Genomic DNA, 20458 nt, shown 5'->3' with positions numbered 1-20458 from the left:
GAATGCCTAGAATTCCATTTAAAATTTATTTTTTGTCGTGCTGGGGATGGAACCCAGGACTTCAGCACATGTTAAACAAGCACTCTACCACTGAGCTACATCCCCAGCCCTGCCTAGAATATTTTTTGCTCACTTGTCATTGACTGTAAGGTTGATTTAATAAAAATAACATTATTCAAAATACCATATGCAGGGTCTTTTCTGTTTGTTGCTTTGTTTTGTTTTTGGTACTAGGGTTTGAACCCAGGAACACTCTACCACCAAGCTACATCCCCAGCTCTTTTTATTTTTTATTTTGAGACAGGGCCTTACGAAGCTGCCCAAGCTGTCCGTGAACTTGTGATCCTCCTATCTTACCCTCCTGAAAAGCTGGAATTACAGGCATGGGCCATTGCACTTAGCTGCCAGAAGTGTTTTAAGCACTGAATAGGAATTTATTCATTTTAATCCTCATCACAACCTTATGAAGCAGGTCCTATTATTATCTTTTTTTGCAGGAGATGAAATTAAGGCCCAGAAAGGTTGAACAACTTACTTATGGCCATAGAACTACTAAATGGAGGAGCCCAGCAAGTGTGGCTCCAGAATCCATGTTCTTTACCATTATTTAATGTTTCACATTTGTATTTTTAAGATTACTTTAGGAAACTGTAGCCTTTTCAAATCAAGAATAGTATCTTAGCTGGGTGTGGTGGTACACTCCTATAATCCCAGCAAATCAGGAGGCTGAGGCATAAGGGTCACAAGTTGAAGGCCAGCCTCGGCAATTTAGAAAAGCCCTAAGCAACTTAGTAAGGTCCTGTCTCAAAAGTAAAAAATAAAAAAAGCTTAGGGTATAGCTCAATGGTAAAGTGTCCCTGAGTTCAAATCCCAGTTATCCCACCAAAAAACAAAAAACAAAAAACAAAAAAATAGAATAGATTCTTTTCATCAGATTTGTGGCATATGCCTATAATCCCCAGCATATGGAAGCTGAGGTGGGGATTGCCAATTCAAGGTTTAATTTAGAAATTTAGTGAGGCCGTAAGTAACTTAGCAAAATCCTGTCTCAAAAATAAAAAATAAGGGCCAGGTGTGGTGGCACACACCTATAATCCCAGTGTCTTGGGAGGCTGAGGCAGGAGGATCATGAGTTCAAAGCCAATTTCAGCAACTTAGGCCCTAAGCAACTCAGCAATACACTGTTTCTAAATAAAAAATAAAAAGGGCTAGGGATGTGGCTCAGTGGTTAAGTAACCCTGGGTTCAATCCCCAGTACCAAAAAAAAAAAAAAAATTAAAACATAAAATAAAAGTAAAAAAGGACTGGGGACGTAGCTCAGTGGTAGAACTCCCCTGGGTTCAATCCCCAGTACCAAAAAAAAAAAAAAAAAAAAATAGTAGTGTCTTCTCTACATTCCTTACAAGACCAAACATAGACTGATGCACAACAAATATTTAACTGATATTCCCAACATTGTATGATCATTTTTACCAGGACCCTAGCCTTCTGTTTACACTTATTTTGTTCTCCCACCTCCCTTTTCAATAACTACCTTCAAACTCTTCATACCCAAGCTATCATAAATATAATGATATCAATGATTATGCTGTAAGAATCAAGTACAGTGTGGGATTTGGTTCATGCCCTAACCTTCAGGAGAACCTCTCCTTCTAGGACTCATAATTTCAACTCTCCTATTCCATAACTACAAGAAGCTATGTGAACATCATCTCAGGAAACATTTCCTTACTGTTTTGAGGATAGTTGGATTTCTTCTCATCATTCAGAACTAAATACAGAAATCATTTTGTTTCAATTTTACAACTAGTTCTTTAAAAGTATTTTAAACTGATATTTCTATTTGACTTGACTCTATTTTCTTTACTCCTAAAATAAATGCCACATGAATACCTTCATATTTACTCTCTGGCAGACCTAGATCAATTTAGGGGAAACTCCAACAAATAAATTCTACCTCTTCAAGGCCCTCCTTTTGTATCATGTTCTCCTACCTCACAACATTCCACCCACACTTCTCTCTTTACAGAACTAAGGCCTTTTTCAGACTCAGTCTTTCCCATCTAATAGTTTCTGCTGGGAATGTGTTTCCCTGTACTTTATAACTAACCCCTCAATTTCAGGTCCACTTAAATGCCATTTTCTTGAGAAGCTACTCTCCATATTCCCAATCTACATGGTATCCCCTCTCTTTTGACTACTTACTGTGCTTTTTATTTTCCATTTAAGGAACTTACCACAGCCTGAAATCATGTTTATTTTTGTGACTATTTCATTAACTGCTTATCTCCACCAGGAATATAAATTTATGAGGTCTAGGACCACATCATAAAGACAAACATGCTGACTTCTACACCTTCCATCTTCTCAGTGGTGTTCTGGGGAGGTACCAAGCATTTGCCTGTTATCTACAGACAAACTGAATTCAGAGGGCTCTGCGTATCCTCAAATACCTCTGTCCACTGTGCTGCATGGAGCCCCAGTCTGTTCCATGTCCTACTCTGTTAGCTCAACAACATTTAAGGGAAGAGTTGATGCAACTGACCCCTGTTTTGCCACATGGATTTTAAGCACCTCATAATCCACTGAAAAATGGTCATGGTGTTGCAAACTCTACTTCAAACTGATATGATTAAACCTGCTGGATGAATGTATGTTCTTGTCTTTTTCATTAGACATATGCTTTCTGAGAAAAAGCCCAAAGGGGTCAAAGGTGGATGGCTCATGTTTTCTTCTCTACTTACACATACACCTAAAACACACAACCAAACTGTACTTTATGGCTAACCTAGGTCTTTGTAACCTAAAGAAAAATACAATGAGCAAGAGGAGGCATCAGTAGGAAGGCACATAACCGTCTAAAGTGAACAACTTACATGTTCACAACATTATAAACCATGGGAAAGAACTGCCAAAGTTACTTCAGTCTTGGAATAATACCAAATATCTTTAGGTTCTCCCCAAATAGGTCAACTTTCAGACATTAGCTGTGAGTAAAACACAATAGGAGCCAATAGTCTAGTAATTAATTCTCTTCCCTGACCTCAATCACCAGAAAGGCAATCTGGTCTTAGAGGATCAGGAAATTATATTCTCTTCTTGGTCTGGCTTTCAACTGTCCATCTCAGCACAATCTCAGCTATAAAATGAGCACACCAGCACTAAAGTACTGTAGTTCTATACTATTATATGATACAGGAGTGGGATCAAAAACTATGGAGATTGTGGGCTTGGATATAGCTCAGTTGGTAGAGTGCTTGCCTTGCATGCACAAGGCCCTGGGTTCAATCCCCAGAACCACGGAAAAAAAAAAAAACTATGGAAGTTGTAGAGCTGCTAAACTCTATATCATTCAGAACAACTCTAACATTCTCTTTTCAATGCTCTATGACAAATTTAAGTAAGATGTTGTGAATTTGACATATAAACAGAGAAGGTAGGTAAGAATGGTGATCCAGAAGCCATTAGATATAAGGTATGAGTGAGAGAGGCAAACATATTTAGTTTGGAAAAGAGTATCTGATCATCTTTTAAATACCAAGAGACGAATATCACAAGGATGACTTGGTCTGTTCCTCTTCATAAAACTGCACCAACCGATGGGTAAAGACTGCAGGCAAGCATGTGACACAATAGATGAAAAATATTTAATTAGGTCTACAGATGTATTGACTTCCTCTGAAATAAATTGCCTCCTTTGTCACTGAATGTCTCAGAAGCTAACTTAGCAATTTCATGGGCCATTTTAGAGAGGGAATCAACAAACTTTTTTCTGTAAAGAGATCTAAGGACCATGTGTATCCTTTAAAGAATGTAAAAACCAAGTGGGGTGCAGTGACATAAGGCTTATAATACTAGCAACTGGGGAGGCTCAAATGTGTGATCTGTTGCCTTTCTTCAGTTAAACTCTAATTTGAGTTTGAGGCCAGCCTGGGAAATATAGTGAGACTGTGTCTTAAATCAAAAAAAAAGGTCTAGGGATGTGGCTTAGTTCATAATGCCCTATGTTCAATCCCTAATATTACCAAATTAATTAATTAATTAATTAATTAATTAATTAATCAATCCTTATTTCACAGGCCATACAAAACAGGTAGTTATTTATCCTTGTTCTAGAGGAAGCTGTTTAAAAGAAATATGAATCACATATGTAATTTTAAATTTTTCAGAATCTATACTTAGAGATAAAAAGAAATGGGCAAAGCTAATTTTAATGTTTTAATCCAATATATCAAAAATTATGTTAACACATAAACAAAATTAGTAATGAGATCTTTTACATTTTAAAAAACAAAATGTTTGAAGTCTGTTGTGTATATATATGTATTTTTAAATATTTATTTTTTAGTTATAGGTGGACACAACGTCTTTATTTTATTTTTATGTAGTGCTGAGGATTGAGCCCAGTGCTTCACGATGCTAGGTGAACACTCTACCTCTGAGCCACAACCCCAGCCCCACATTGTACATTTTATGACTTATACCATATCTCAATTCAAACAGGCACATTTCAAGTGCTCATTAGCTATGTGTGGCTATTATATTGGACCAAGCTGTTCCAAAGAAACTTGGGCTTACCATTAGGACACAAAACAGGTTATCTTCATTTTTTATTTTTATTTTTTTGTGGGATTGGGGATCTAACCCAGGACCTCACACGTTAGGCAAGCTGTCTATCATAAGCTACATTCCCAGCCCTTTTATTTTTCACTTTATTTGAAACCAAGTATCACTAAGTAGCCCAGGCTCTTATTCAGTTAAGCTCTAATTTGATTCCTGTACAAGGTATAGAAAGGAGAGTATTTTGATGCCACCTTCTTGTGGTGAGTAATGTTATATGATAATACAAACAAAAAGCCACATTTTAGAAATGAAAGGTATCACTCAAACAGATCTACAGAACACAACCCAGAAGAAAACTTTCTCTTTAACTCCAAGTACTCTTCTTTATAAATGTAAGAGCATGCTCAGAGTGACTATCACCAAAAGAGTTCCCTAATTTCTGCAGAAATTATAAACCATGAACAGACAAAGCAATGTATTTTCATCCCTCATCAATTATCAAAAGAGCCTACCCCAAACAAGGGAAGAAAGATCATATGAAGAATCTTTTGCTAGTTCATCTTCCACCCATAGAACAGGCTAAGTCACTTAAGATAGAGACATGAATAAAGATAATTTCATTCAACACCATTCTTCAGCCACTAGGTTTTCAAGTTTGGAGTTTATAAGATTTATAAAACCATAGGACTGTGAGACACACAAAAAATTTGATCTTAACAATCTTTTCCTCTATCATTGCTGATATTACTCAAAATCCTAAATCTTTACTATGAGAATAATGAAAAGTTAGCAGAAAGTTCATTCACAACAGATTCACAGAATCTCACTTTCAATAAAATAGGGCCATGAAACAATCAGTGTACTCCTGGGGGAAGAGTTTTCAAGTGGGAGACACAAAAAGATAACCGATGTTAAAATGTTTTCCTAATTAGGGAAAAAAAAAAAAAGGCTATTTCAAGAGGTAAAAGGCTGCCTTACCCTAAACTAGCAGACACCCTCTGTAAGAGGCTGACAGTGGGGACATTTAAGTGCATTACCTTTAGGAGGAAAATATGACTTGCTTTCTGCTTTGTGAGGCCAGTCTACCACGAGAGGTCCAAACCTGCGAAAACTGGCAGTGATCTCATCTACAAAATAAAGAAGGAATGTTAGCAAAAGAGAGGAAAAAAAAAAAAAAAAGAATTACAATCAGAGTAGCCCCAAACACGTCTTTTTATTTAAAAAAAAAAAAAAACAAGTTTTGAGAGTTACTTTCTAAAGCATTTTTAAAGAAGTCAAACCTACTAAGTGAAATACCACTGCTTGAGTAAATATTTGATTATTCATTTTTTACCATGTAAAGTGTGTTTCTAACCATAATTCACTACCTTCTACTGCCAAAAAATTTGATATAAAGAACTCAAAAGGAAAAAATCCAGTATTAGCTAAGGTAACTCTTCTGTCAAGTAAAAAGAAGAATCTAAAAATAGGAATGTTTTTTGTTTTTAGAAAAAAGGCAAAGGTACAGAAAATATTTAATATATACTTTCACTTGTATGGATTCTCTAGTATTATATTAGAAATAAATATGAATCTTTTGATGAATAAGTAGGGCAATAAGTAGGTAACTATTTGGTAATAAGAAAATGTTAAAAGCCATTTAAGATTTCTTTTTTTTTCCTCTAATACATGCATACTACATATTTTATTTTATTTTTAAAAATTTTTTAATTGATTTTTTAAAATAAATGACAGCAGAATGAATTGCATTTGTTTTTACACATATAGAGCATAATTTTTCATATCTCTGATTGTTTATAAAATATGTTCAAGCTCAAGTTTATCTTCTTCTTCTGATATTTGACTCAGAGCAGAAGGTTATAACCTGGTTCCTCCTAAGGTTTAGGTTGCCAATTTCTTAGTCATGATAAAAATTTATCTTAAAGGAAATCTAACTGACAGATGCTATTAACACAGATGTGAAAACATTTTGGAGGAAAATGAGTCTCTAGATCTGTACAACTTTAATGCAGTAAGTCTAAAATAAAACTATTTTTAGAGATTTTTCTCTAATTATGAAAAAAAGGAAATCGTGATAAATTACAGAAGAATCATAGCTAGAATAATGCTTGCAAAACAAATCTGTTTTAATAAGTCCTTTATAACAGAGCTGAAGCCTATTGGAACTAGAGTTGTTTTTCTCCTTTAAGTTAGCTATGTCATAATTTCATTTCATTTGTAATTTAACAAACATTTATTTACAACTATTATGTGATAAAATAAATATTTTCACTGGTTTAGGCATAAATGAAAAATTATTTTTCTTTTGAGCTGGTAGTATCTCAAAACTATTGTTAAGAAAAATGCTAATCTGTCTTCACTCTTATAAAAGGTAAAGGGAAATATGCTTTTCATTAATTTATATACACATATATATATATTAAAATATGATGGTATGATGGACAGGAACAAAAGCTCCTTACTCAGACTTATTTTAAGTTTTAACCACACCCTTTTAACTACACCTACATAATCCTGGACAAATTATTTCTCTTGGATTCTCAGTTTTCTCATCTATAAAATGGATATAAGATATATTTACTAATGAAATACTCAGAACAATGATGGACTTAAAGTAGGAGTGTCATAAGTACTGATTCTCATTATTAATTTAATATATAGCCCAAATTACTAAGTAGGAAGTGGAAGCTGTTGGGGGATGGCTGCACTGCCACATATGAACAACAGACCCTGAGGTATGTAATCTATTACTTCCTCATTTATCAAACATTCTCACCTCCAACACATTTAAGATACAAATGACCAAAAACTAACCTGAAGAAAAGAGTAAGGGTCAGATGACATAACTCAGCCTTTATAAAGTCTGTACACAACGTACCTTCATCAATATCAGGGGGAAGGCCTCCAACAAACACCTTCCTGGAGTAGCGTTCCACTCGTTCCCCATTTTGACATCGAGTAGGAGAACTTAAGCCAGATGACAAGGCCTGATCACCATGGCTGTCATCCAAAAAGGCGTCTTCAAAGGGAAAGAGAGAAGATCGACCTGAAATCAATGTAGGAGTTTCTATAATTAGAATGATTTTCTACACAATGCTTTCTTACATTGCTTTATTAGAAGCCCAAAGTTCGAGTGTGTCCTGAGCTGTTTGCTTTTCCAATAGAATATACAACTGAAGAGTACCCATGTAGAAAAGTTTAAATCATTATTTTTGTGTAAGGATATAAAGCATGGAGAATACTAGATTGATACTAAGGAAGAAGCATCAAAATTGCAGCTGTTTTCCTTGCTAAAAATTCATTACACTTTACTCCTATGGTCACCATCACAGCTGCTAAGAATGTATTTGGCAGTTATTTTTCTTTTATGCAGTTACTTGTTAAAATAAAAAGAAAATATAATATTTGTTCACAAATTTTTATCTATTTTTGGTAGTGACCTCAGAGGTTATAAAGAGTGGCCTTGATAGCTAAGGGAATATTAAACTGATGATGGAGGCTAATAACTTCTCATCTAATAGCATAACTAAAGATCAAGGTTTCCCTGTCATCCCAAGCTATTTCAATTTGAAAACAAACTTCTGCAATAATATAAGGCAAAGCAATTAAATGAACACATATAAATTAAGATGTGGGAATAAAGATATAAATATGGTAAGGATATCTTAACCCTATTAATCTAAGCTGTATTTTATATCACTCAAAATAAATAGACTACAGAATTATTTTCACTATTAACTCCATAGCCAAGTAAATTTTGTAGAGCCAAGGCATCTACCCACTCCATGTGACTATAAGGAAGATATCAGAAGTTAGGTTCTGTTAATAAGTATAACATAATAATGCCACTTGGCATTACAAAATAAAATCTAAGTTTAAAAACAAATACATTTCCTGTTTGAATCTGTCAGCTCCTGGTGAAACTTTCCATTAGGTTCAAATGGAATGAACTATCTTGAGAACTCTAACCTTTGAAAAAAAGAAAAGAAAAATGTCCTTCTAAAATAAATTCATATTTTTCAAAAAACAAGAAAAAAAATCTCTTCCACATTTAGTGTATCCTGTCTATATCTCCCTGAAACCTAGGTTTTGTACCACAACAGACAACTCGCTATGAAACAGAATATTAACAACCTGAGAAAAATACTAAACATTTCTTTTACAAAAAAAAAAAAAAAGAGTTGCTAATATAACTGTGTTTACTTTATGAACAACCCAAGTGGTGCAAGAAAGGCACTGTTTTCATGTTATGAGTTAATAAATAAAAGGGCCAAATGTGGGGGTACCTATAGAATTTTTTTGTTCAGCTCTTCCCAGTTTAGCTACAAAGAGACAGACTTAGTATCAAATTCATGTCCAGGTCAGCATTTCCTACAGAATGTTTGTATTCCCACCTTTTATTCTCCACACTAGTGACATGAGATGATCATAAGACCAAACTGGGTCAGGAGGAGGTACTAAATAATTTAGGAAAATACTGCATACTTTATTCCCTTCCCAGAGTTTCCAACTCACATTAGAAAATAAAAGGCTTTGAACAGTTCTGCAGTAAAGAAACATTAAACTTCTCCAGCATTACACGAATTTAAGATAAAGGAAGTCCATAAATACAAAACTCAATGGAAAACACTTGAGGAAATATTGATACATGTTCCAAGAGCCCCAAATGAGATACTTCCCTGCCAAAGGAGTAACAGTCTGCTGAGGGAAATAGTCAAGTACAGAATAATTATAAAATAGAGAGAAATATGAAGAGAGGTCACGTAATACTAGAGCACAATTTACTGCTCTCCTGAAGATGAGGGGGGAAGACCAGCAGAGTGATTTCACAGGAGGGCAATTCTCAGCAGAATCTTATGGGGGTAGGAAATTCTGAGGTAAAGAAAAATAATCTACAGAGAAAGGACCTTTAAAAGAGGTCTCAATCTTTCCCTCCAAACTTACTCCTCTTGAGCATCCCCTAAAACTTCAATAAAACTATTACCCAACCCTGACTCAAAAGAGAAGTCTAGGAATTATTCTTGACACACCTCTCCCTCTCTCTCCCCAACCTTCTGGCCCCTCTCATATTCCAAATGTTAAAAATGTCAAACCCATTTTTCAATAAAGCTCCAAAAGAAATCTTCCTTTAGGTCCTTTCCATCCCCAGTACTAATGGCAGATCAACATCATCGCTGTCCTGGACTCCCAGTCTAAGGTACATACACACACAGCCTTGTCACTCCATTAATTTCTCCCTTGTACCCCACAATGTTTTCACCACAAAACAGCCAAAGTCACCATTTTCAAACATTAATTGGATCATGTAATTACACTCCATACTCACATCTTCAAAAGCTGTCAAATGACTCCTCAGTGCTTTTTGGATAAAGGACAAAAACTTCACCGTGAAGGGCAAGGTCTCTGCTTACCTCTTTTGCACTACAGTTGATGCCTCTCCCTCTCACTCACTAGCCTCCAGTCACACAGACCTCCTTTGTATTTCCTGACTGTTCTTCCTTACCACAGGTGCTAAGGACAAGGTGTTCTCTCTAGCCTCTAAACAAAAACTCCTTTCTCAAATACCCAGCTTCCTAGTTAATTCCCACTAATTCTTCAGGTCTCCGCTGAAAAGTCAGTTTCTCAGGTGGAACTTTTCAGAGTCTTTAGATTAGATTAGATACTGTCTTCTATCCATGCGTAGCATCCTATAATACGGCTTCCTAATACTTCCCCAAATGCCATTCTATATTGTGTGATTTTTATTGAGTATCTCTTTTCCCAACCCCATTAAACTATAAGCTCCATTAAGATAGGGACCAATTTAGAAGAAGATGGCAATCAAGGAAGGACAACACTGTGTAAAAACACGCCACAACAAGTATATGCTCAAAATAATAGAGGGGCGTGAGAATGAAAGAGATGTGACCATGTCCTAGAAAACAGACCTTTCCTATCACTTTTACTTGTTCAAGCATTATGCTCTATACTTTGTATTACAAAAGCAATAGGCAATTTTCCCGCTTTCAAATTCAATATTTCTAGCTGAAATATCAGCCTTTTTTGATTAACACTCACTCCCTGGGAACTATGATATTCCCACTGAGTCCATCTTCTGTCCTGCCAAAATAATTTCTCTGAGATACCTCTGACAGGTTAAATCCCAAATCCTACAAAGATTCTGTCACCTTCATTGGTAATTTGGAACCCCTCTCCAACACAGGGAAGCGGGGGGCGGGTGCAGAGGGATGGATTCTGCAGAAATCTGTGACTGACCATCCATGAGAAATGAGGAAGTCTTGAACGAGAATAGTGAAGGAACAGCAGCAGATGTTCAAGACATTCTTGAACAAAGAAAACCTTTCTCATGACCAACAAACCACAGCTTCCCCAGAGTATTTTGGCAAAGAAAGTAAAAGCAAGAGTTGTAAAACTGTAGTTGTAAAACTGGTTATGGGTAGTTAAGACACTTCCCAAGATTTTATAAACCTCAGTCTTATTTTTAGTATTTAGAGTACTACAAACCTTAGCAATAAAGTTGCCCTTGCAAATGAAACTGATAATAATTAACATATAAATGATGTTTCTCTGTGAATAGGAACAAAGAATATAGGTCTCAGAGCCCAACCCCCGAATCTACTAAACTGAATCTGTGGATATGAGACTTGAAAATCTGCATTTTCACAAATTTCCCCAAAGATTCTTAATGCTCAATTTTAAGAACCAATTGAATGGATTAATATCCAACTGTCTGCAACAGGGCAGTCACTGAATGAGATATTATATGAAGTATATGGGATCTTTCTCAACATCCAAGTTCATTTAAGTTAAGGAAAGCATATTCTCACAATTAGAATGTAAAACGTATAACATAATCAACCTTACTATAACATGACTGCCTGAAGTGCTAGTGGAATAAAAAGTTAAAGCCTACAGAAAGCATTAAAATATAGAAATGAGAGCTAGAGGATATTATAGCTGAGTGGTAGAATACTTGCATAGCATGTAAGAGGCCCCGGAACCATAAAAAATATTTTTTTTCTAAATATGACAACAACAACACAACTGTAGATCACGAATTGATAGTACAAACAAATAGGAGATAGCAGAACTTTACTATAGTGGGTAGGATGATTCCTTTGCAAAACAGAATACTAGTTCATCTGATATTTCCATAGCCTAAAAACCATCTATTTCTCTCTGCTCTAATTATAAGCTTCTGAGAGGCTATTCTGTGAATAAATCTGGCACTTTGCTAGTATAAAAGGGTTACTTTTGAACTAGTGACAAATTTTGCTTCTATATAAATCAATCTCCACAATAAATTAACACATTGGTATTCTGAGTTGTCCAGTGAACCTTGTGAAGCTGGTGTTCACACATTCATTTGGTTGGCACAAAAGCCATCCTCAAGATAAATCATCCCTTGGAAGACTGCTAAAATTCATTCCCAGATAAGTGTTACTAGTAACTGAAACGTTAAGAGGTTACACCTAAATTATGCCCCTAAAGTACTAACTAGTGCTTTTCTGGCATATTTCTTTTCTTTAAAAGAAACATTCCCCAAGACCAAAATGTTTTAAACAAGCCACATTATTTACCCTCCAAATTATATTCTTATGTGCAGAGTATATAAGTTTGCTTTAGAACCTCAAGATATTGCCACAGAAAATATTTATATTCAACAGAAGGAGGAAAAAGACTTCTCAAATGCTGTGACTTGGTCACTGAGCTTTCCACAAATGATCTGTTTCTCTAATATCTATTCTCACTTGCTACCCAGAATGTAATCTTTTATCCAGAAGTTGGACTAACAATCAAAGATAATGACCAATGTTTTCTTTTTTCCCCCCTGTTACTGGGCAACAAACCCAGGTTCTCAGCTCATGCCGGGGCAAGAGCTCTACCACTGATCCACAACCTCAGCCTCTGGACAAATGTTCTTTGAATGTGGTGGTGACTTAAAACTAATAGAGCTTTGGAAGAAAAGTGTTGCATAGAAGACCTACAAAGCACTAGTTAAAGAAAGCCTTGTCCAAGACAATTCTTCCCTAAGAGTCTCCCTTGCCTATAGCAAATCATGGGAAAATAAATGCTGTGCTGCCAAATATGCTCAACTGCACCTCTGAGCTCCTGCTACGACTCCAGCAGCTCCAAGGCACTTCTGGCCTAACCCTTCCATTCTAAGTCTGACCATTTTCATCTTAGCCTAGCAAGTAGTTCAGAAATCAGTTACTTTGGTTTAAGAAAAATGGATTATGAGATTATGACTCCCTCAAAACAAACAAAACACACAAAGAAAAAAATCAAAACAAAATCTTCCTGAAAGTAAAAACAGGTTTCAGCCTAGCTCTAGTCTGTGACTCTGGACAAGACAGTCAATTTATCTGCATTTGCATAATGACACAATTGAACTAGATGAAAGGCTTTTAAATCTCTGAAGACAGCAGAATCCCCTGTATCACACAGAAATCTTACATAACAAAAATAGGTCTTAGCCAGGCATGGTGGTAAATGCCTGTAATTCCAGCAACATGGGTGGCTGAAGCAGGAGGATTGAAAATTGGAGACCAGGGCTGGGGTTATGGCTCAGAAGTACAGCACTTGCCTTGCACATGTGAGACCTTGGGTTTGATCCTCAGCACCACATTAAAAATAAATAAATAAAAAAGGTATTGTGTCCAACTACAAGTAAAAAATGAATATTAAAAAAAAAATTAGAGGCCAGCCTGGGAAACACCATCTCAAAAAGGGGGGTTCCTTAGGGTGTAGCTCAGTGATAGAACTCCCTTGGGTTAAATATCCAGTACCACACAAAAGAATAAAAACTAGATCTTATCTTGTATTAAAATGTATATAGTATGCACCACAAATCTAATGTATTTACAAGTAAACTCTTGACATCTTCCCTCAACCTATTCTTTCCCAGTCCAGTTTCAATATGTGGCATCATATTTGTCTAAAATTGCTCAAGTCAGAACCTCAATTTTTTAGTTTTCTTCTTACTTGTCACATTCATCAAAATGATGTCATCTGTTAAGTACCACTGTTGATTCTATTCTTCAGAATATTTATTTTGTTTACTTCTTTCCAATCACACTGCCATCACTCTATGCTAACTACCATTCTCTCTTGCCTAGACTACTGACATCATGTTCTAAATGGGTAACCCATTTTTCTTCCCACTCCACTCCAAGCAGCAATCAGACTGCTGTTTCAAAAACATAAATCCAATCACTTGATCCTGCTTTAAAGATTTCCTCTTGTACTTGGACCAAGCTCAAAATCCTTACCAGAAGCTAAAGTCCAGCAAGATCAAATTCCCTTCCTTCCTCCAAACTCATCTTAAGACACCCTCCTCCCTCATCCACCAAGATTCGGTCATTCTAAAGGAAACCCTTTCTTGCCTCAAGCCTTTAAAAAGAAAGTCTTAGTGAAATATAATTCACGTGTCATACAATTCACAATTGAAACCACCAGCAGTCACTCTCCATCTTCCCCCAACATCTAGGCAACCAATAATCTCCTTTTTGTCTCTATAGTTTTTCTATTCTAGACATTTCACATAAAAGGAATCACATGATTTGTAACCTTTTATGATTTAGCATAAACTTTTCAAGGTTTAACTATGTTGCAGCATGTATCACAACCTTCCCTCAATCCTTTAACACATGCAGTTCCTTCAATCTTTCCCTTTTAAAATAACCATATTATAATGCCTGGAATTTCCTTTAAACATTCCAGGGAAAAAAGGAAGAGCAAATAGGTGAAAGAAAAATGGGCAAAAATAGTGATAATCATTGAAGCCAAGTGATGGGTACAACAGGGTTCATTAAACTATTCTGTTTGTGTATGTTTGAAATTTTCCATAATAAAAATAAATTTAAGACACATGTCTCTCTATCCTTTGAGTTTCAGTATAAGTATCACCTCTTCAGAGGTAACTTTCCTTCCTTAAAGGAATTCCTCCACTCTTTCTTGCCTGGTACTTATCACAACTTTTAAGAATAAAAATACTTGTTTCATTTATTTGGATTGATTCTTTCTTTTACTAGAGTGAACACTGAAAAAGGTCAGAGACAATGTTTAGAGATTACAGTGTAGGCAAGCAAACACTTCATGAATGGACTTTGGGTGGAAGGTCTAGAACTCCCCCTTCATACTTTCTTTTGGCTCCTCCCACAAAAGTGAAAAACTAGTGATCTTATTCCCCTCACTATCTTCTGTGCTCAAAGCTTCCTATTACTAGGATGAGCAGTACCATTTTAAGATATTACAGTCATGAACAATCAGGAAGCTCTTCAAATTATGTCCATGTTTTACTCCAGAACTAGCCATATCTTTAAATAAACAAGCTCAAATAAGTGGTTTGAATTTGTAGGATGGCATATTTGTACCATGATCTCTTCAGAATAACTGATCATTCCTCCCTTGAGCAGACTTTTGACAGAAAGACTTGACCTCAACTCAGTATACAAGTTTGTTTTATTGTACTTTAGAACTTTAATTATCAATTAAGTCATTAATTAATATCAGTAGATTTTCATGAACTAAGTATATGCAAAAGCACATTTGTAACAAGAACTCTTTATATTTGCTGATGTACATTGTTTCAAAGGATCTTTTAGGGCTAGCGATGTAGTTCAGGGATAAGGTACTTGCTTAGCATGTGTACTCCAGTATTTCAAAAAAATTATATTTTCCTTATTGCTCTATAACTAGGAAATCCCATTCAATATCAGGAGCACTGGTATAGGGCAGGTACACACTTAGCATGCATGAAGCCATGGATTCAGTCCTCAGCACCAAAATAGAAAAAAGAAAAAAATCACTGGCACAGCCAACATGTTCAGTTCACACACATACAGACAAGAGTCATATAGAAATAACAACAATAAAAAATCTCATACCATGTGAATGAAAAATACAACATATATTAAATGTGTACACAAAGATCTTGGATGACACTACTCAAAAGACTTGTTTCAAATATGGATTACAATCGTATATGAGAACACATATTAAAGCTTGTTAAAGAAAGAATATTTCTAAAAGAAAATGCTGAGATTCGTTGGTGCAACAAAAAGGAATTATCTTCTGGAACAAAATAAAAATGGATATCAATGAGAAAACTAAATAAATACATAAAGCTGATATTAACTTTCACATCTATTCTTCTCCTTCTCTACTACTATTTTACCTATATTACTACAAGTATTTGGTGTGCACCCTCAACACTTTCATCCAAGTCTTTAGCTGATGCCCAAGTTTCCTGCAGTCACTACTCATATCATGAAACTCTATTTCAAAAGCCTTCAATGTCTATGTCCAAGAGTCTCATCTTTTGTTTCAAAAACCATTCATCAAGGAAGCATAGACCATTCTCACTGCCAACTTGTCCTCTCCAGCTGGCCCCATGCACACACTCAGGGACATATGCTCCAAGCATCTGGTCATGCCAATCCCACCTCTAAAGCTTTCTTCTCAGTTGAATAACAAACTAGAATGCTTGCTTCACATTCCTCTTCCATCATCCAAATAGTTCGTGAAATTCTACCTATTTCAGGAAACTTTTTCCAGGTTTATCAAGTAAGGTGTAAGATTCCAATGGCCTAATTCTTGCTGATAGAACTCAAAACTTTCACATATATTTTCATTACTTTCTATTCCTAAAAGATTTATAAGCATGTGTAACACATAGAATATGAGTTCTAGTCTTAATCATAGGTAGAATGAAGTAACACATCAGCAAGTTTATTTTTTATACATTTTTAGTGCAAGTCTAAATATTAATTGGAAGAAGCTGGGAATAGTGGTGCATGCCTGTAATCCCAAATACTCAGAAGGCTGAGACAGGAGGATAGCAAGTTCAAGGCCAGCCTCAGCAATTTAGCAAGGCTCTTAGCAACTTAGTGAAACCCTGCTTCAAAATAAAAAATAATAAGAGCTTGGGATGTAGCTCAGTGGTTAAATGCCCCTAGATTCAATCCCTGTTACGAAACTAAACAAAACAAAAAAGGTAATTGGAAGAAAGATCAAACGTCATTTTAATCCTGATCACCTGAATAAATGAGCATGAGGAAGCCTGTCAGTTCATCAAAATTACACTATGCAGAGTCCACATGAGTATATCTTAGGGAATGGGAATGTTAGAGATGAGGTGTATGTGCTCCATCCCAAGTGGCTACATCATTATATTTAAGGAACATGACTCTTCTTCTTTTTTAGATTTGGGGGTTTATTAAGCATGAAACAAACATTCTCACTTTCAAAATTCAGTCTTTCAATGTTTCCCCCTCCTCCTTTCTTTCTGTCTCCATTCCCTGGCTGATCTATAACTATCAAATTTCAGACTTATAGAAAGCAGACATCACATCATTGATATACATAGTATAGTGTTTTGTGAAAATAAAAATATGACATTTGAAATCAATTAAACTTTACAAATACATGTGGAGAAGGTAATACAGAAAAAAGAATACCCAGTGGCTCGGGAATTTATTTTGAGATGGGATCTCAAAATAAAAAATAAAAAGGGCTGCAAATGTGGCTCAGTGGTTAAGTGCCTCTAGGTTCAATCCCTGGAACCAAAAAACAAAACAAAACAAAAGTAATTGTTTTCAGGAGCTTGGAAACTACACAATTTTATACTTTGTGTGTGTGTATGTGTTGCTGGGGATCAAACCCAGGGCTCTGTACATGTGAAGCAAGCATTCTACCAACTGAGCTATATCCCAGCCCTGATTTTATACTCTTTATGTCTATAATATAATGTGCTATTATTTACAAAAATAAGAAAATTATTATTGTGTTTTAGAGAAGGGGTCTTGCTATGTAGCCAAGACTAGCCCCAAATCCTAGGCTCAAGGGAGCCTCCTGCCTCAGCCTCTGGAGTAGATGGAACTACAAGGAATGCCACTGCATCCAGCTAATAAAATAATTTTTAAAAACTTATGATACTGGGCTGAGGATATAACTCAGTGATAGAGCACCTGTCTAGCATTCATGAGGCCCTGGGTTCAATCCCCAGTACTACTAAATAAATAAATAAAATATATAATTTAAAACTAAAAATATGATGCCAAACTCAGTTCTACATAGATGTAAGGGTGTTTGTTATTTCAAAATAATTCTAATGAATGAGCATTTAATATAGGCTAATATACATAGGGCATAGTGCTAGGCATAAGAGACAACTGTCTATCAAAGAATTTATCTCCAGTTGAACAGTCAGGGCATAGAAAAGAAAAGTGCAAAGCAACAGAAAGAGAGAAAAAACTGTCCTCAAGGCCACTGGCAAAGTTTCCTAGAAAGCATAAGTCCTGAATTGGGCTTAAACTAGTGAAATAATAGGTTATACAAGTAGATGAGAGTATGCCAGAAAGTAAGAAAACATGGACTAGTCAGGGGGAGGAGAAGGAGGTAAAAATGAGAGATAATGAAACAGGGAGGGACCAGATCATGGGAACCCTGAATGAGGAAGAATATGGGTGATATGGACAAAACAGATTAGGCACTAGAAATGGAAAAGCAGAAACAAAAGCAGGAGAAAAGAGAAGCACAAGGCTGGAGAAACTAGAGGTGAAATCTTAACAAGATCTGGTGACTGATTAATATGTGAGAAGAGGAGAGGCCAGTCCCTGTTTATTTTCCAAGTGAAATGGTCCATTTCCTATTCCTTCTTAACAGTGATCATTTTTCTAGCATAAAAAAGCATAGTACAGAATGATTTTAATAATATCTCTAGCTTTAACTTTTAAAATTTAAAAATAAGAAAAGCAAAAAATTTAATGTTATTAATTTCTACAGTTGAGAAATAACAAAAAGTAGAAATATTTTTCCACATGATGATGTTGAAAAGCAAAGCAATTAGATGGTTCTAACATACATTCAACAAATATTTACCATGGAATACAATACTATAAATTTAACATCATTATCTTTTCTTTGAGACAACTATGAAGTCAGAGACAGCCTGATAAATGGTAAACATTTAGCAAATAAGGAATCAAAACACAAATTTCAATCTTGGCTCTGTGTTTTAACTTGAGGTCACACAGCAAGTAAATTACTTCCCCAGCTTCTGCAAATGAGCGCCAAAGCATCTTACATTTATGAAATGTTTTTGATTTATTTTCTTGTCCTTTTTTAAAAACCCGAACTTCATTGATATTCTGAAGTTGGACAAGATTTGTTTTATTACTTCATAATTTACTGATGAAGACACCAGATCTAAGTGATAAGGCAGTGATTACAACGTAGATGTTTGGCCTGATGTTCTCGTATATTCTTTCCACTACACTAAGCTTTCTCTAGCTACTTTCTAAACTTACTTGAAAAAAAATACAGATATGGAAATGCTTTAGAAAGGCTACAGCATTACACAAATCGAAGTTAAATTGCTTCATTCAGAAATTACCAGGAAAGAACACAGGTTTTATAGGGACTTAAGCCCATTTTGATACACCTCTTTAAGTAAAATAACACAACATTATAGGTAAAGACTTTGAAAGGCACTCACCCCTGCCGATAAGAGCCCCTAAAATTTAAGCTTTGGGGTAAATTTGCTCTTGGATGTGGCAAAATAAATAAATAAGTTAATAAATAAATCACCAGTCAACCTGAGATCAAAAAACACCTTCTAAAACCTACCCTCTGTCTTTTAACTAGTATTAAGTAGTTTGAAAATAGAAACAAATTGAGTCAGGCATAGTGGCACATGCCTATAATTTCAGCAACTGAGGATGAGGCAGGAGAACTGTACATTTGAAGCCAGCCTGGACAAATTAGCGAAACCCTCAGCAACTTAACAAGATCCTATCTCAAAATATACAAAGTACTGAAGATGTAGGTGAGTGGTAAAGCAACCCTGGGTTCAATCCAGTGTACCCCCAACTCAAAAAAGGAACAGAACATAGTGAATACAAGGCAAAAAAATACATATGCTTGGCCTTTTATTTCCTCACATTTATTCACAATAAGCCAGAAAACAAAATTTCCAGGTAGAAAAAATCTTCTCCATACCTTTATTAGGCTTAAAAGAACAAATTACCAACAAACAATAAAAGTCATTGTAATGAAAGTAATAAATTAATTACTTTGCTAAAATAATTAAGTTAAAACATCACACCATATAACAATTTTTGTTTTATACACACAGGGATTAAATACACACACACTCATATTTACTCACAATTTGGCAAGCAAAAGATCTCATTAAAAAAATTTTTTTACCTCGTCTCCGCCCATAGCTCCTGGCTGCATGTAAACACAGAAGAAAACCATGGGTATTTGTATCAAAATGGTGAATTTAGAAATTAAAAAATATATATATCTGCACAAACCTCTTTTAAGAATTTTTGGAATTATTAATCTGGAGATACTTTTCAACTTGAGTATAAACATACTATATTTAAAAAAAACTTTTATGTAAGACAAGATATATCACAATATTAAAGAGAAATTCAACTGGAAATAGCAGCCACTGGAACAGAAACAATGGGTTTTCAAGTTTCATATGTCTTATAAGGATTTATATTGGGGCTTATTATCTATATCAGATATAGATAAGAGTTTCTTTTTTAAATATTGATTTGTAAATATTCATATGCACTTTATATTTCCAACAGACATGACTCAAAGAAAAAAAATGCATTCTAAATAACTAAAAATTGTGGCATATGGTAGTCTTTCTGAATCTCTTACCACACACACACCCACACACACACACACACCCACACACACACTTCATAGATGCCTCTGGAAAATACATTGGAAATTTAAATACAATTGGCTCTTGCTGTATAGAATGTGCTTCTGCAAAATTTTCAGTGAAGTTTCTCCTATTTTCTCCATTAATTTCCATACATATCACAAACGGGAGAAAACATTACCATGTACATCTCTATAAACATTA

General features: G+C 35.3%; 1 protein-coding gene across 7 annotated transcripts in view; it reads right to left on the bottom strand.

Annotated features, from left to right (window-relative positions):
- Cpeb3 (cytoplasmic polyadenylation element binding protein 3) overlaps positions 1–20458 on the bottom strand; it is a 181125-nt gene that overhangs the window by 59884 nt on the left and 100783 nt on the right. For 5 of the 7 annotated variants that reach the window (XM_078038110.1, XM_078038113.1, XM_078038122.1 and 2 more), the window contains exons 5-7: positions 19777–19800; positions 7442–7609; positions 5601–5690 (exon numbers count right to left, since the gene is read on the bottom strand). In XM_078038110.1, coding sequence (XP_077894236.1) covers positions 5601–5690; positions 7442–7609; positions 19777–19800 — 282 coding nt within the window. The remainder of the gene's footprint in view (positions 1–5600; positions 5691–7441; positions 7610–19776; positions 19801–20458) is intronic. The other 2 variants (XM_078038129.1, XM_078038136.1) reach the window with 1 other exon arrangement.

Source organism: Ictidomys tridecemlineatus, chromosome 1 (genome assembly GCF_052094955.1).
Source record: "Ictidomys tridecemlineatus isolate mIctTri1 chromosome 1, mIctTri1.hap1, whole genome shotgun sequence".
Lineage (NCBI taxonomy): Eukaryota > Metazoa > Chordata > Mammalia > Rodentia > Sciuridae > Ictidomys > Ictidomys tridecemlineatus.
This window is presented reverse-complemented; position numbering and strand designations above follow the sequence as displayed.